Raw genomic sequence first — 18,358 nt, 5'->3', positions numbered from 1 at the left:
CCTCATAAACTCTGATTATTTACTAATTTCTTCCAATGGTGCATACTTTTAGGCGACAACAAATATTTTATAACATTCCTCTCAAAAACATATTTTGTCTCGGTGCGCAAAAAATGCCATGTTATTTTTATACCCTTCACAATAGTATGGAGGGTATACTCAGTTTTTCATTCCGTTTGTAAGACCTCGAAATATACATTTCAGACCACACAAAGTAAATATATATTTTTGATCAGCATAAAATTCTATGGCGATTTAGGACTTTTGGTATGGAAAATGGATCATGTATGGCCCCCATATAATGTTACCTCCATATTTTCGGTATTTTGGTGATTTAAGCGACATTATGGCCTGGAAATGTTTCAAATTTGGTATTTGAAGTTCGTAACGGATACTATAGCTTATGACAGAAAGTTGTCTGTACAGCTCCACGTCTTCATATAGCCCCCATATAACGGTACCTCCCGATATTCGGTATTTTGATGATTTTAGCTACATTATTCACCGGAGTGGTTTCAAATTTGGTATTTGAAGTTCGTAATTTGTACTACAGCTTATGACAGAAAATTGTATGTACAGGTCCACGTCTTCGAATAGCCCCCATATAACCGTATCCCCGATATTCGGTATTTTGATGATTTTAGCGACATTATTCACCGGGATTGTTTCAAATGTAGTGTTTAAGGTGCGTAATGAATACTACAACCTATGACAGAAAATTGTCTGTGCAGGTCCACGTCATGGTATAGCCCCCATATAACGGTACCTTCCGATATTCAAGTTTCGCATTGAATATTGTAATGTTTTATGACAAAAGGTGCCTATGCAGGTCCACGTCGTTGTATAGGCCCCTAATGTAACGGCTGCATTCGGTATTTTTAAGATTTTAACAGAATTTTTAACGGATTTTATTTTTTGAAAATTGTCAATTTTTTTTCCAAATGTTGGAGGGTATTCAAAGATCGGCCTGGCTGAACTTACATCTTTTTTACTTGTTATTAAATTACATTATACACACACTCCACATTTTTGCAATGCATTTTCAAGCGATGACTTATCTCACATTCTGACCATAATTTTTTCCCACTAACCCAACCTACTTCACTTCACGAAAGAGGCACTTTATGTTGCAATTCATCATCAGTCCTCTACCATCCATTGTATCTTGTTGAGATAAATATGATGGTATTCTGCATACGCTATTGTGCTTCGGAAAAATAAAACTTCACTTCAACACAAAACACTCCTCTACAACGATGTAGATAAGCAATGCTCTGCAATTGTCAATCATTGTGTCGAGAGGCAATTTTACACTGGCATGGATTTCTATAGAACGGAGTGGGAAAAATTCTTTTATATTTTGTTTATAGATTTGTGTGAGAAACGAGAAGGTTGTTGTCCACACATACATTTATTGCTTGCTGCATGTGTGTGAGCTACGGATGAGTCATACCTAATTACATACCTAAAAGTATGCAACAAGTTTTTATAAAATGTATTTTTTATTGACTGCATATAGATATCTTATATTAGGGTAGTTCACATACCACCATTCTAAATATTGTTTATAGCTGATATAAGTCAGCTGTTTTCCAATTTGAAAACCTCTTTTAAAAATTCCGATTTTTCTTATATTTTTTTTTTTAATTTTTTTTCTTTTCTATGTCTTTTTTGAAATTGCCTGCCTTGAATTCCACCAACCCATTGTGCAGTTTTTGTATCCGCCCAATTGTCTGTGACTCTATAATTTGTGTGCAGCGTTTTTTATTTCTTCTGGCGGCAATTCGCTTTATATGGGATGTGTTATTTGTTTTTTTTTTTTTGCAATCATTTTTGTTGTACTTGCTGTTGTTGTTGAAATTTTTTTTCCATTTTTCTCGTTTTGTATAAATATTTGAAATTGTTTGCATTGTTTTGTACAAATATGTGCATTCAGACAAAAACAATTCAAACTCTGCCACAACAACGACAGCATTTGCTGAGTGCTGGTGGATAGACCCGTCGGACGGACGGACGGATTTCTTCCAAGTATGTCTCTGTAGTTATGCCATAACCCTTGATTATTGCAAATTTATTATTTAATTAAAATATTTACACAATTATCAGATTCTGTTTTTTGCGTTCACTTGTTTGCGGTTTTGGATTGTAAACATGTATGTATGTGTGAGTGTGTGTGGCGAGGTATTGGATATGGTGTTGCTGGATTTGCCTTAAATGGGAGACATTGTAAAATTGTTTTTTTTTTTTGGTTTTGTGGCAAATTTTTATTATGACGTCTGAAGGGGATCGTCAGACAATTTGTCGTCATTGTGAAGCCTTCAGAGTGAAAAGAACCTGAATATATATTAAAAAAAAAAAAAAAACTAGTGATTGAAAATGATCAATGGGCTTTTCCAAGAATATTTCCAAAAAAATACGATTATTGGTAAAAATGTACTGAAAAATATTTTAAAAAATCCACGTTTATGGGTCCGTGGAAAAAATTAAAAAAATTCACGCTCTTTAATCCGAAAAACTATCTGGAAAAATATTTTTATAGAATCAACGTTTATTATGGGTACATGGAAAAATATTTTTTTAAAAAATCCACGTTTATTATGGGTACATGGAAAAATATTTTTTAAAAAACCCACGTTTATTATGAGTACAGGGAAAATATTTTATAGAATCCACGTTTATTATGGGTACATGGAAAAATATTTTTTAAAAAATCCACGTTTATTATGGGTACAGGGAAAATATTTTTTAAAAAATCCACGTTTATTATGGGTACATGGAAAAATATTTTTTAAAAAATCCACGTTTATTATGGGTACATGGAAAATATTAAAAAAATCCACGTTTATTATGGGTACATGGAAAATATTTTTAAAAAATCCATGTTTATTGGGGGTCCATGGAAAAATATTTTAAAAAAAATCCACGTTTATTGAGGATCCATGGAAAAATATTTTTAAAAAATCCACGTTTATTGGGAGTGCTTGGTAAAATATATCTAAAAAAATCTACGTTTATGGGGCTCCATGGAGAAATAATTAATTGATAGTCTTTGAAAAAATATTTTTATAAAATAAACGTTTATTGATAGTCTTTGAAAAAATATTTTTTTAAAAATCCACGTTTATTGATAGTCTTTGAAAAAATATTTTTAAAAAATCCACGTCTATTGATTGTCCTTGAAAAAATATTTTTAAAAATAAACGTTTATTGATTGTCCTTGAAAAATTTTTTTAAAAAATAAACGTTTATTGATTGTCTTTGAAAAAATATTTTTAAAAAATCCACGTTTATTGTAGTCTTTGAAAAAATATTTTTAAAAAATCCACATTTATAGATTGTCCTTGAAAAAATATTTTTAAAAAAATCCACGTTCATTGATAGTCCTTGAAAAAATATTTTAAAAAAAAATCCACATTTATTGATAGTCCTTGAAAAAATATTTTTTTAAAAAATCCAGGTTCATTGATAGTCCTTGAAAAAATATTTTAAAAAAATCCACGTTTATTGATAGTCCTTAAAAAAATATTTTTAAAAAATCCACGTTTATTGGCGGTCCATGGAAAAATATTAAAAAAAATCCACGTTTATTGATAGTCCTTAAAAAAAATATTTTTAAAAAATCCACGTTTATTGGCGGTCCATGGAAAAATATTAAAAAAAAAATCCACGTTTATTGGTGGTCCTTAAAAAAATTCTTAAAAAAAATCTACGTTTATTGGTTATCCTTGAGAAAATACTTTCAATAATCATGGATTTATAATAGAAAATATTTGTTTAGTATACTTTTTGCCGAAAAGTAAACATAACAGTGCTATTGCAAGGAGTAAATTAATTTGCTTAAGGATTCCAATAACTTTAAACTATAGAATGCATCGCCTGAAAGTATGCACTACACATACAAATTATCAATATTGTGGTTTGTTTCACTGTCAAACATCTTCAGTTGGGTTCATAATTAGTATGGGTGCTATATGAATTATGGCGCCCAACGTAAAAGATGAGTAATCAAAGAATGGCAAAATTCTTATTTCCATTTTCAATTCAAATAAAGATCTCATGTTTTTTCCTCGAATTATATGTCTAGTTTAACTTTTCTATAGCTCTCGTAAAATCCGCCTTTGTTTTAATTCCCATTTCGAACTACTGTGCATACCCCAAAAGTAGGCAGCAGATTTTATTGTTAATAACATTCATTCAATTTAGCAAAAAAAATATAATAATAAAAATCTTACATTCTTTTCAGTATAAAATTAACAAAGATATTTATAAAATTTACAACTTGGCTACTGTTTGGCAGATGCTACAGCTATCTGGCGAGAGCTAAGTGATTCAGGCAAGCGTATCAAGGAACTGTAGGCGTGTGAGAGATTCAGATCACTTAGATAGATAAGCAAATTTATGAGATATGCGATTAACAACGTTCGGATGGAATCAACTTAGATTCAATTGCTCGCGATGATCAGCAGCAGCAGATAGATAGACGGCACACAAGTAAAGCTTAATCAACGGACATGAAGAAAATAATAACAATAACAAATGATGACAGTTACATGAGCTATTAAGGCGGTGAAGTAAGATAAAATATTTGCAACGAAATGAGATTGGAGAATAGAACAAAAACTAGAGGCCTTAAAAAATTATTAGAAAATCAAAAATCTTATAAAAGCAAATATTCTGCTGGTGAAATGTGGATTTTTGGATGACAATCAAGGAAAAACTAACAAAATACCCGTCCTCTAAAAGAATCAAGTCTAAGTGGAATCGGATGCAAATTTTACGTTTTATGAACTTCATGGAATCTAAAAAATGTTGACCCATTGTGGGTACCAGAATGAGTGGACCGATGTATCCCTCTTCACAGGATATCTTGTGTTAGTAGAAATATAATATATATATGAAGAGAACCGGATGCTTATTTTGGATTTTATGATCGTTTTGGTTATTAAAAAGTTTGAAACCTTATGGGGGAGGTACCAGAAGGAATGGTCCGACCTCTACCATATTTATAATAGATCTAGTGTTGATAGAAATATTGAGATGTGCCAAGTCTGAATGGAATCAGATGTTAATTAAGCGTTTAAGGAGCTTCATGGGTATTCAAAAATTTGACACTTTATGGGGGAGGTACCAGAAGAAGTGGACCGGTATATTCCATATTATTACTAGACCTTAGGTTAAAAAGAAATACTGTGGTGTGCGTAAATTGAAAACCATCGGACTCCTACATGACATTTTATAAGAGTTATAATTATTCACACATTTGAACCTTTGAGGGGGAGGTACTTGATGGAGTTGACCGATATTATCCATTTTCGCACCTAACCTAGCACTGATGCAAATATTAGGATTTGCAAAGTTTGAGAAAAATCAGATCCTCCTTTTTCTGTGCAATAATTTTTTTTTTTTGGAAGGAGTGAACCGATATTACCCATCTTCGAACTCAATCTAAGTTTGATTTTAATATTACGATGTCCCAAGTTTGGACCAAATTGGATACTCCCCTCGTGAGATCGCTAGATCGACTCCAAATGTCCTGAAATGGATTTGATCCAAAGAGACCTAGGGTCTAAAACCGTTATTCGAGAGATCGCTAGATCGAATCCCAATGTCCTGAAACGTTCCAACCCCCGAATAATCTCATTGAAAATGATGCCCGTCACTTGAAAATGATGCCCCCCTTTAAGGCCAACAAAGACAAACTCCATAAAATTTCATTCATAGCGAAATCAAGATATGTTGTCCTACAAATAACCGTTCAACAACAACTGGCAGCCCTCATCCAACACCTACACCCTTTCCCCACCCTAGTACCGCTGGTTAGACCACTTTCAATATAAGTTAGTTTTAGTTTTCTGTTGTTTTTTTCTTTCCGACACATAGCCATTCGTTGTCTCCTTTTGTTGAATCACGTCACAAACGCTGTGCAGGTGTCAATTGAAGATTTGCGATTATCAACAACACAGCGTGACAGGTTTTATAAACACATTACTATTAGAAATGCAAACATTCTTCTTTTTTTTGAAATATAAGCAAGCTATGGTAAAGGAAAATATAATAACGCCTACAAACCATGTTGTTGTCTTTGTGTGTCTCTTGGGCGAGGCAGAGTTGGCGGCGAGAGGGGGAAGGCACAAATGTTGAATGAATGCAAAAACAAAAAACGAACTTAAGGCTCAACAGATGTGCAATTTTTAGACGAGAAAAAAACACTGAGGACTGTAATAAAGAGATAATGTGTGGACATGTGTGATGGAAATAGAAGGGTCGTATGGGAAGGTGAGAACATTCAAACTGTATATGTGAAAAGAGTAGTGAAATATTTGACTGACTGACTGACTGACTGACAGAGAATCAATACCCAGACTAAGCGGCTAAAGCTAGAATTCTGAAATTTTGCTCAAGGGTCAGTCACGGTGAGAAGGCGTGTGATAAGGCTGGGAACTCTGGAAATTCGTACTAAAAGGGTACGAAAAATACTAAAATGTATTATTTAACTAATTTATAGAATGTATAAATTAAATATTTTATATGGGACAAACAGAACCCAGAATTCTGAGATTAGGGCTGAGAGTCACAGATGAAGTGCAGGATACATGCCCAAAGGGGTTTTTGGAAATACGAAAAGTTCTAAACAAAACTTCTAAAGTGGTACCATATGGTATTATGTGGGCTGTTAGAGCTAAAAACTTGAAATTTGGTATGAGAATCAAGGTTGAAAAATAAGTTTGACATTTAAAGGTGGTTTTGGAAATATGTACTAAATGTGCAAACTGTACTAAATGGTACTAAATTTGGTAAATTTGAAATTGGATGAACGGATGGAGCTGGAATCCTAAAATTTTAAATTAATGTTACTGGCGGAGTATGTGATTGGGATATGGAGGCATTTTTGGAATTTGTACTTATGTGCATGAAAAGTACTGAATGGTACTAAATTTGGTACAATTTCGATTTGGGGGAACCGCTGAATGTTGAAATTTGTAAATAAAATTACTAGAGCAATGTATTACTGAGGTAATCTTTGAAATTCATAAGTACGAATTTGTACTATTGGTACTAAATTTGGTACAATTAAAATTTTGAGAGAACCGATATTGAAATCCTGAAATTTGGAAATAAAATAACAATGGGATTGTAGAATTAGGGTATGTTTGAACATTTTTAAAAATTCGTATTTAAGTGTACTAAATGGTACTAAATTTGGACAATTTGTATTGTAGTGTTAGTGTTTAATATTAGCTTATGTAGCCTGGAAATAAATGGAATGTAACAGGAAACGTGTACTATAATTGTACGAAATTTTTGGTATTGGGTGAAGGAAAAGATATAAAATTCTGATGATATCTGTGTTTGAGATTTGGCGGTCGTTTTGGAAATGCGTCCTACATTTATGCGAAAAGTGCTAAACGGTACTAAAATTTGGTATTGGGTGAAGGGATAGGACTGGAATCCTCAAATTAAATTTTGAGGGCTCTGAAGGCATTTGAAATTGGGATATGGACGTGGTTTTGGAAATGCGTACTATAATTGTACAAATAGTGCTGAATGGTACTTTTTTGGTATTGAGAGAAGGGATAGATATAAGAATTTTATTTCAATTTCAATTTTCTGAAATTTCACAATTAAATTACTGATGGCATCTGTGTTTGAGATTTGGCGGTAGTTTAGAAATGTAGGAGCATTTGTACGAAATGTACTAAATGGTACTGAATTTTGAATTGGGTGATTGGATAGGGCTGAAATCCTCAAATTTTATATTGAGGTCTCTGTTGGTATCTGAAAATAAGACATGGAGCAGGTTTTGGAAATGTGTTCTATAATTGTACGCAATGTACTAAATAGTACTAATTTTTGAATTTTGAAAAGGAATAGAGTTAAAATCCTAATGTGTGCTACAATTTTTCGAAAAATACTAAATTGTACTATATGTGGTATTAGATGAAGGGATAGGGCTGAAATCCTCCAATTTGATACTAAGGTCTCTGTTGGAATTAAGATATGGATGTGGTTTGGAAATGTGTACTATAATTGCACGAAAACTACTAAATCGCACTAATTTTTGGTGGTTTGGAGATGTGTGCAACAATTTTTCGAAAAGTACTAAATGGTACTAAATTTGGTATTGGGTGAAAGGATAGAGCTGGAATCCCGAAATTTAATATGGAGGTCACTGCTGATATCTGGAATTGAGATATGGAGGTGGATTTGGAAATGTGTACTACAAGAGCACGAAAAGTACAAAATTGTACAATATTTGGTATTGGGTGAAGGAATCGGGCTGGAATCCTGAAATTTGATATTAAGGTCTCTTTAGATGTCTGGGATTGATAATATGAATGTGCTTTTGGAAATGTGTACTATAATTGTACGAAAAGTGCTAAATAGTATTAATTTTTGTATTAGGTCAAGAAATAGAGGTAAAATCCTGAAATTTTGTGTAGAGGTGTCTGTGGCTGAAATATGTAGGCGGTTTTGAAAAAGTGTACTACAGTTTTTTGAAAAGTACAAAATGGTACTAAATCGAGTATTCGGAGGTGGAACAGAAATTTGATCTGTTGGTATCGGGGATAGAGATATGCAGGTAGTTTTGGAAACGTGTAAATGTGTTGAGTAAAGGATGACCTCCCTGGTTTCTAGGGTATACATATGGAGACCTTGAAATAGTTATGGAGTCTTTTATATGGGATGATATATGATTTGATATATGGTCTTGTCTATAAAGTGTAAATCTTTTGGTTCTCCTTAAGATAGACTATATAAGACTATAGAACAAGCCCGGACTGAGAGCTGCATTTTTATGTTCTTCCAGTTTTGTTACTCTGTGATTCAATGGTTCTGATCGAGAGTGTGGAGAGAATTACGCTCAGTGATGACACGCCTGTTTTTGATTGAACCCTGCCATATAGTATGGCAGGGTATGAACATCTATCAGTCATTTCCATAAGAAAATTTTCGATTGGTCCTCCCATTCATTGGTCCGATTCGAAGTCTTTCGGATAAGAACATTGTCTTGTAAAAAATCCCGGTGCTCTTTCATGTGAAATGCTCTTTTGATGATACTTCCTACAAATGACATTCCATAATGTCTTCCCCTATCAAACCCCCCTCGTTTCATACAATGAATGTAAACACATAGCGCAAGAATTTTAATACAATAAACGTTATTATAATCCCTAGCATACGCATCCCTTCTTCCGCACACCCCATAAAATTCCGCATAGCATAAAATTGTCCAGAAACACCAGAAGAAGAAGAGAATATTAAATGGGAAAACTATGTCCGCATATGATGTTCCGTCTTTCCGTCACATATCCAAATGGGCGAATAATGAATGTATCCAAGCAAGCAGTCAGATTGTCTGTTAACTTGGATGGTGATTGTGTCAAGGATTGCGGCCAGAGAGAGAGAGAGAGGGGTAGAGAGAGAAAAAAGAAAGATGGGGGAGATAATGTGGAAGATGTCTATTTTACCAAGGAGAAGAAGGAGCACTCAATCCTCCCAATCCCTATCCTCTACACAAATGGAATTTAGATAGAATAAAAGAGCCCTGTTAATTTCAACTGAAGAGGAGAGTTATGTTCGATCTGTGTGTCCAACCAACTGCAACTGCATAGTTGGAGGCGTCGAGCGGAAGAAAAAAGTAAAACAAAATAAAACTTTTACTTGTCAAAAACGGATATGTCGGTCTTCTCTTTGCTGTCTGTCTGTTCGCCTGTCCGTTTGTCTAAATGCTACTCGACAGCATTGCCATGCAACAATGAGTGTCGGCGGTCGATTGGTTACATGAAGAAGTGTTGATGAGCCATCCACACATGCAGCAATCTACCAGGCAGCCAGTCAGCCGAACGGTCAGGGAGGCAGCAGTCAGCATTTTAATGCTTAAATGGGAATGTTGTTGTGGTATGTCATCGAATTAAATGTTTTAAATTCCTGACTTTGTAATGAAACCAGCATTGCGTTGACATAAATGAGAGTGGGGAAGTGGGAGGGGATCGGATGGGGATGGTATGACACTAAAATATTTGACCTTCTTTCCAGTAAATCAGCCTAGAAGAAATGTATTTTACAATCAATTTGAGGAATGTGTAATGAACGATATTGAGGATACCCTTCCTCTTGGGGTTCTAATATAACTAGTAAATAGTATCAGTCTGTTTTGCCGACACATTTATACCCCCAGCTCTGAGTTATGATTATTCAAACTGCTGACCCCTTATGGGGGAGGTTCTGAAGCAGTTGGCCAATATTGACCAATTTGTATCTGACCTAAGACTGATATAAATATTACAACGTGCTAGATTTTGACTATATCGACTACTTCCTATACTTTATGTGAGATATCTGCAAATTTTTGGAAAATGTGGAAATATGCGTGAGTTAAAACATAAAGCGGACCGAAGTATTTCATTTTCATACTTCATCTAATAATTGAAGGAAATTGAAAATTTATATCAATTTTTATGCGAAATCGTAAATTCCGATAAATTTCATATTCAGATATAGCAAGTTGTAAAGAATCGCCGACTGTGATTCATTGTGGGTTAGGTATCAAAAGGGGTTCGCATCATGTACACAACAGATTTTGCGTTAGCAAAAGTATTTGGATGTGTGAAATTTGAAGAGAACCGAAGCTTATTTCGGTTTTTATAATCGTTTTGGTTATTCAAAACTTTGACCCTTTGTGGGGGACGAAACAGAGAAAATGGTCCGATACCTACCATCTTTATAGCAGATCCTGTGTTGGTGAAAATATTGAGATGTGCCAAGTCTGAATGAAATCGGATGTTACTTTCGCGTTTTTTGAGCTTCATGGATGTTCAAAATGTTGACCCTTTGTGGGGAAGGTATCAGAAGGATTGTACCGTTACATCCCATCTTCACAGCAGATCTTGTGTTAGCAGGAAAAATTGGATGTGTAAAATAAGAAGAGAACCGAGTGCTTATTTCGGATTTTACGATAGTTTTAGTTATAAAAAACTTTGACCCTTTATGTTGGAGGTACAAGAAGGAATGGTCCGATCTCTACCATTTTTTTACAGATCTTATGCTGATAGAAATATTGAGATGTTTCGGGATATATGAGCTTCATGGTTATTCAAAATTTTGGCCCTTTGTGGGGGAGGTACTTAATGGAGTGGATCGATATTGTCCAATCCCGCATCTGACCTAGCACTGATTCAAATATTGCGATCTGAAAAGTTGGAGCAAAATCGGATTATCCTTTCTCTTTCTGTGCAGTAAAATGTGCATTGAAAATTTTGTACTTTTGAAGTTGGGAAGAACCAGAAGGAGTCGACCGATATTGCCCATCTCCGAACTCGATTTAAGTTTGATAATAATACTACAATGTACCAAGTTTGGACCAAATTGGGTATTCCCTTCGAATGTTATCGTGCGTACCAGCCAGACAGACGGACGGACGGACGAACATACATCGCTTGATCGACTCCAAATATCCTGAAACGGATTTGGTCCAAACCGACCTAGGTCTAAAGCCGTTATTTCGATGAAATACGTTTTGGCCGTATCAAATGATATATACTCTCTCTAGCCATAATGGTGAGGGTATAAAAACGGAATAGATTGCCTTCCATGAATTAATGGAGAGACCATCTGGGGGTCTTCTATGTGGGAGGGGCATCAGATCGTTTCTATGTAAAGGCTATTTGATAGCCCTGATGTCCTTTCTCATGGGAAGCCCATGTGATTGTCTTTGATATGAGAAGGGTATTTTATATGGGAAAACCATCATAGGGTATTTGATATAGGAAGACCATCAAATGGAAAGACCATCTGAAAGTCTTCTCTTGGGGAGATCGGTTGATCTTCTTAATGGAAAGACACTCTGATAGTCTTCTATATAGGATGATCTTTCATATGAGAAGACCATCTGATTGTCTTCTATATGGTATTCTATATGTGAAGATCATTCGAGGGTCTTCTATAAATGGAAGTCCATCCGATGGTATTCTATGTGGAAAGACAATCTGATGGTCCCCTTTATGGAAAGACCATCTGATGGTCCTTCATATGGGAAGACCATCCATGGCCTTCTATATGGAAAGATCATCCGATGGTCTTCAATATATGGGAAGACCATCCTGTGGTCTTCCATATATCGGAAGGCCATCCTATGGTCTTCTATATGGGAAGACCATCTGAGGGTCTTCTATATGAGAAGACGATCGAAGGGTCTTCTATATGGGAAGACGATCGAAAGGTCTTCTATATGGGAAGACAATCTGATGGTCTCCTATCTGGAAAGACCATCTGATGGTCTTATATATGGGAAGAGCATCCGATGGTCTTCTATATGGAAAGACCGTCTAATGATCCTCTATATGGAAAGACCAGCTGATGGTCTTTTATATGGAAAGACCATATGATAGTCTCTTATATGGGAAGACCATCCGATGTTCTTCTACATGGAAAGAATTTATGATGGTCGGAAAGGCCATATAAAAGTCTTAGATAGTGGAAGACCATCTGAGGGTCCTATATTGGATGATCATCTGAGAGCCTTTTATAAGGGAAAATCATCTGAGGGTATTCTATAAGGGAAACCATCTGAGAGTCTTCTATGAGAGGAGGCCATCTGATGAGAGGAGACCATCTTTTTTGAGCTCTCTTCTGTTCTGATGGTCTTCTATATTGAAAGAAAATCTGATGGCCTTTCGTAAGGGGAGACTAAGTGAGGGACTTTTAAGAGGAAAAACTATCTGATAGTCCTTAACAGGGAAGATAATTTGATTGCCTCCTATATGGAAAGACAACTTGATGATTTGTTTTCTCGGAAGGCTATCTGAGAGTCTCTTATATTGGACAAAATTTATGAAGGTCTGATACTTTCTTCTATTAGAAGACCTCGTGGAGGTCTTTTATTCAGAAGAGCCATCTAATAATTACATATATAAGCAGAAATCTATTGAACCTCATTTATGCTTCTTAAGATCTCATTTTCTTCGCTAACGTGCCTGTCATTACTTAAAAGAATACCTAGTTATTTATGCAGGTATGTATATATATATATATATATCGCAACTTGTTACTGCAATATTGTTTCAATGTTTGTTTCCCGTTGTTTGTATCCCGTTTTGTGGGTATAACTCCCTCCTTTGTTTGAATCAATCAATTTCGAACTACAATCTTATCAATGGGGGTTTTTGTTTGGTGTCGTTTTCATCACTTTTTTGATATCTTATCAGTCAGTCAGCGAGTTATCAATAGGTGTGATGGGGAAAGAGGACAGACGGTAATGCATTTCAATGCCTAAACAATGTAGTGACGTTTTTTTGTTATTAAATAGTGTGATTTTTATTAAGGAATTTTTTTCTATTCAAAATTTGGTGACAAATTTGAGGTTTCGAAAATTAATATTTGTAAGTCGCCTCAATTAGTGTTTAATTGAAATAATTTTAAAAACAAATAATTTAGACAGCTTTCCAGAGGTTTTCCTTTAACAACAAATGGCTCAGCTTCAATTGCCTATAAATTACGTGACGTGTTCCCCCAATGTCAATATTCTGTCGCAGTGTATTTCTCATCTCTGTTTTTGCAAATTAGCAAAGGAATGGAGAGATATGTCTCTATTAAAACACTTAATCATGTCTGAAATGTATCATCGTCGATGTCAGGACTTTGTACCATAGATATGGTATTTTCCCCTATTGCAAGCAAGTGTTGCTTACGATTATTTAATTTAATGACTCTTGATACTTTTTTTTTTTGGTGTCTACATCAATCCTTTGTCCATGTTTTGTTCAATTTCATTAATTTAAAACAAATTAAATAAATGATTTGAACAAAAAATCTGAATCAGAGTAATTCTTGCTGTCAATTAAAATTGAAATGCCATTGAAGTGACGCATCAATTACAAGGGACAGTTGAACATTTTGCAACAAAGTGCATTAAATATTTACCGAATTCAGACATTTTGGAAATTTGACATAAATATTTTGGACAGGCCTACATCACGTTCAATTTTCTTGAGCTTTGCTCAAATTTATTTTTGGAAAAAAATTTTTTTTTTTCACTTTAATTGGCGCCCAACATTTCCAATCAAAATGCAATTTTCTTAAGTCTAAATCTCGTTTGACATCTTAGTATAAGCGTACTGGTGTGGCGCCCAACGTGTTACCAATTGTTCATATGCTTCAATCTTTTGAAGATTTATAAATATATATTTATCTTCAGCAGGTGGAATCACAATGCTATACAAATGGCTAATGACCGCCTTGGGCGCCACAAGGTCACGTGGAAAAATGTGTAAAAATCACGAAAATACCGAATATCACTCGTCTTTGATTGCGAATTCGAGTAATGCAACTTCACATTCGATCAACACACTCTCCCCGCGATGTGGACTAACACAAACTGCCAAGCTATATCTGGGGAACTGGGCACCTTGCACCCGCGATACAAGAATAGAGCCTCCGGTCAGGCTACGTAGCATCTCAACTACCAGTAGGACTAAAAATCGGCGAATAAATTCGTACGTCGTGCTTTCTTTGTCACTGTAAGTCCATCTTGTCCTAAACCATTCACGAAGGAGTGCCTTTTACCGCCTAATATCCCCATTCACCAGAGCAGTCTTCATCCTCTGCCAGCTGCAAACTGCACTTAAGCTTGTATATAATAGCCCTACTTTTCACTTCAAGGTCAAGTGGCATGGCGTCAAGTAGCTCCTGCAGTTTATCAGTGGATGCAGCTGACACAACAGAAGCGTTTTAAGACCCAACACAGACGCACCGCCCATAATGAGCAAGTCATGCTCGTGAGTACAAACCCTTAAAGACGCCGAGAGTTCCTGCAACAGAGGATCCATCATGATGTGTCAAATAAATGGGCCACAGATGGATCCCTGACTGGATCGCACAAGCCTATGTCTCTCGAAAGCAATCTGACTAAAGACTAATTTCCTGGCAACCGATCGCTAACAGACTCTTGAGCACGCTAATCCGTAAAAGTAAGTCAAATGCAAAGTCGCATTTGACCGCGCAGGCTATTCTACACATACATTAACGAGTCCACAGTACTTATACCTTCGGTATAACCGAACTAAAGCCTAGATGTTATAATCCTCTCCAGTACTTTTCCAAGGACGGGAGGAATCCTAATGCCCCGATATGAGAGACTATCACTGCTTACCCCTTCTGGCGACTTAATTAGCATCACTTTTCCACGCACGCGGGACTTTTGTACCCTTGGCTCATTCAGCGGCTAAAAACACAGACTCGATATTCTCAGGCATGACCTTCCAGATGGCTTTATACATGCGTCCAGTCATACCGTCTATACCTGCCGGAGGCTCAGCCAATTCACCAACAAGCGAAGGAAATGTCTGAGTGTCTGAACTAGGAAAAAATGATCCAAACAAAAAGTCCTACGGAATTAGCACATGGATCCCACATGTGCCCTATCCTGGTTTAACCTTACCAAGGAGCTCGTCATTGACTCCGCTCAGTCACTCGTTCAACTTGCAAACCTGGTCATCTATGGTCAGTGCCCTAAAGTCCTCTAATGGCATAGCAGCCTTAGTAACACGGTACGCATAAAAGTCCCAGTTCAAGTCTCGTTCCTTTCAAGCTCTAAAATGCTCTGTTGCCTGCGTAAGTCCCCGCATGGTTATAATCACTAACACCCCAGGCATCAACAAAATTCCAGCAAAATTGATAAGCAATCATTGCTGCCCCATGTTACTAACTCCCGAGAGTCCATCAAAGGTACACAGATCCGAGGGGTCATTCAATACCTTAAGGTCCCTCACTTACACCCATTCGCCTAACATCTCTACTCGTATGGGATTCTGACGGCAAGAATTAAGACTGGACATCTTGGGCAATCATAACGAGGTACCTCTAACCTATGACCACTAACACCCCATGCATCAACAACACACCAGCAAAATTGGCAAGCATTCTTAGCTGCCCCATGCCACTAACTCCCGAGAACCCAACAAAGGTGTACGGATCCGAGGGCTCATTCAATATCTCAACGCTCCTCTCTAACATCCATTCGCCTAGCATATATCCTCACATACTATTCTCATGGTCAGAATTATGCCTGGGCACCTTGGAGAACCACAACGAGGTTCGTCTAACCCTAGGACAACTACACGCAAGGAGTAGTAGCGAATCCATATACCTTATATAAGGCTTCAACGGTGAGTTAAATCTACAATAGATTTTTGTCAACTCCTAGGGAGAATAACCCAGACAAAAACAAGGGAACGGATGAGGATTAGTGGCTGTTTCCGAAACCTATGTATTCCCTGCCTTACACCCTGGTAAACCTTACCATCTTTCTCCGCTATTAATGGGATTAAGCCTGATTATTTTGCAACAACAAAACGCCACGGTATCCTGAACAAACATGCCAGCACTGTTCGATTTTTGCCAACAACATCTTTCCCTCTGCTCACTCAATGGACAGACATAACCCCCATTGGCTACTTGAAGTAACTGTACAGTCAATGCCACTGTCTACAACTACTATCGCAGATTCAGACACACACATACCCCCCGGAAGTCCTCGCACATGACCCTCTCTGCAAAATGGCTCCTAAATTACGAGCAACGCCTGGTCAAACTCATCCATCACACAGGAGGACCTCTGACAGTCGTATTGGAGTACCCGCATCCTAATGTCTGGCATTAGGATGCGTCCTAATCTCTCGCCACCAGCGCAGCATAAATTGGACATGACGCCGAAAGCATCAAATGCTCGTCCGACCACCCCCTGAGCTTACGGTTCCTACATCTAAATGGAATATTTAGAACTCAAAACCCATTAGTCCACAACGCCGGCACATATCGGTTTCCTGCGTTCTCTTACACGATGGCAAAAGCACAGACACCTATAACAGGAGGGTACATCATCCCCTCTTCGCACAAGGAAGCGGAACCACTTTATTTAAGCTCCCTCGGTGCAGAGCTTCTTCGCCACTTGCTCAGTGTACTCCAAGATGACATTAACCTTGGAGAAGCCTACACCAACCTTCCAGGGACCACCAATTAGACCACTTTTTAAATGCTTCGGGGGTCCTTAACTCACCCAAATTCAACTCGTATTTCTCGCCTATGAATTCATCAGTCGTCAGCTCGGAGTTATATTGGCGCCCATATTTACTTTTCTGAGAGAAGCAAGACTAGAACATATCGCGTAGCAATCTTAAACAACCTCGTGAAAACGCCCTCCCGCTTGCCGCTCAGAGTCGTTTTACAAGTACACACTGATTTTAAGTAGAGATTTAACCACTAACCAAGGTTCTTTTTGAATGCTTCGGGGGTCCTTAACTCAGCCAAATTCAAATCGTAATGCTCGCCCATGAATTCGGTCCTTTGTCAGCTCGGAGTGAACTCTCTGAGTATATGCGTAATATTGGCGCCCATATTTACTTTTCTGAAAGTAACTAGACTAGCGATTTAGCCAAGCAATCTCTGATAACCTCGTGAACACGCCATTCCGCTTGCCACTTAGGGTCTTTTTACGAGTATACACTGATTTTGAGTAGAGTTAAATATTTTGGGGATCCAAACTAGAGACTAAGGGATATCGTTTTATTTCTCTACCTAACCCCAGAGTAATATGGAATTTGGCGCCCAACATAAATCACTAATTATACAGCATATATATTACGCATAATATTGGCTTCCAGATTTCCGATTTTTAACAACCTCGTGAGCACATCATCCCATCAAAAATAGTCAACTCCTCTTTTACCGAATTTGACTTGACACAAGAAACATTCTTGATCTTAAGACATGAGGGTTTTTCTTTTCAACTTACCGTAAATAACTGCCACTATCACTATGTTGTAGCATGTTGCTAGCCGAATGGTGTTGTTGTTGCTGTTGTATTTGATGATGATATGCTGCCGCCGATGAGCTGGACGTCGATGACAATGTTGTACTTAATTCCATATAATCCGCTGTTGTAAGAGGTCTTAAACTGTTGGTACTACTAATACTACCGGAACGACTTGCTGCCGCGGCCTGTTGCTGCTGATAGTGGTGTTGCTGGTGACTGCTTGCAGGAAATGAGATCAATTGATGTTGTTGCTGGTGTAATGGAAAAGGTGGCCTACCAGCCATTGCCACGGACATTGGCAAGAGGGCACCGCCACCACCACCGCCCACAACAGATTGGTGTGAAGAGTTGGTGGCATTGCTGCCGCCACCATTGCCCGCCGTTACAATGGGTGAAGGTATGGATTTGCTGGAACCACTACTGGTACACGATGATGAACCCATAACATTCGATTGCGGTGTATGAGCAATACTGGTATAATGCTGCAGAAAGAAAAAAACACGAAGAAATGTTACAAATGAATTATAAAGTGTTCAGGAGAATAAGGAG

The 18,358-nt window shown here is 37.0% G+C and overlaps 1 protein-coding gene across 2 annotated transcripts in view; it reads right to left on the bottom strand.

Moving 5' to 3' along the window:
• The window catches only part of LOC101901128 (rho GTPase-activating protein 21), a 126,135-nt gene that overhangs the window by 92,565 nt on the left and 15,212 nt on the right, over positions 1-18,358 (bottom strand). For both annotated transcript variants that reach the window (XM_005177544.4, XM_059122011.1), the window contains exon 3: positions 17,789-18,291. In XM_005177544.4, the coding sequence (XP_005177601.1) occupies positions 17,789-18,291 (503 nt within the window). The remainder of the gene's footprint in view (positions 1-17,788; positions 18,292-18,358) is intronic.

This window comes from Musca domestica, unplaced genomic scaffold (assembly GCF_030504385.1).
Source record: "Musca domestica strain aabys unplaced genomic scaffold, Musca_domestica.polishedcontigs.V.1.1 2, whole genome shotgun sequence".
Classification (NCBI taxonomy): domain Eukaryota; kingdom Metazoa; phylum Arthropoda; class Insecta; order Diptera; family Muscidae; genus Musca; species Musca domestica.
Note: the sequence above shows the minus strand (reverse complement) of the source record. Positions and strands in the feature narration are given on the sequence as shown.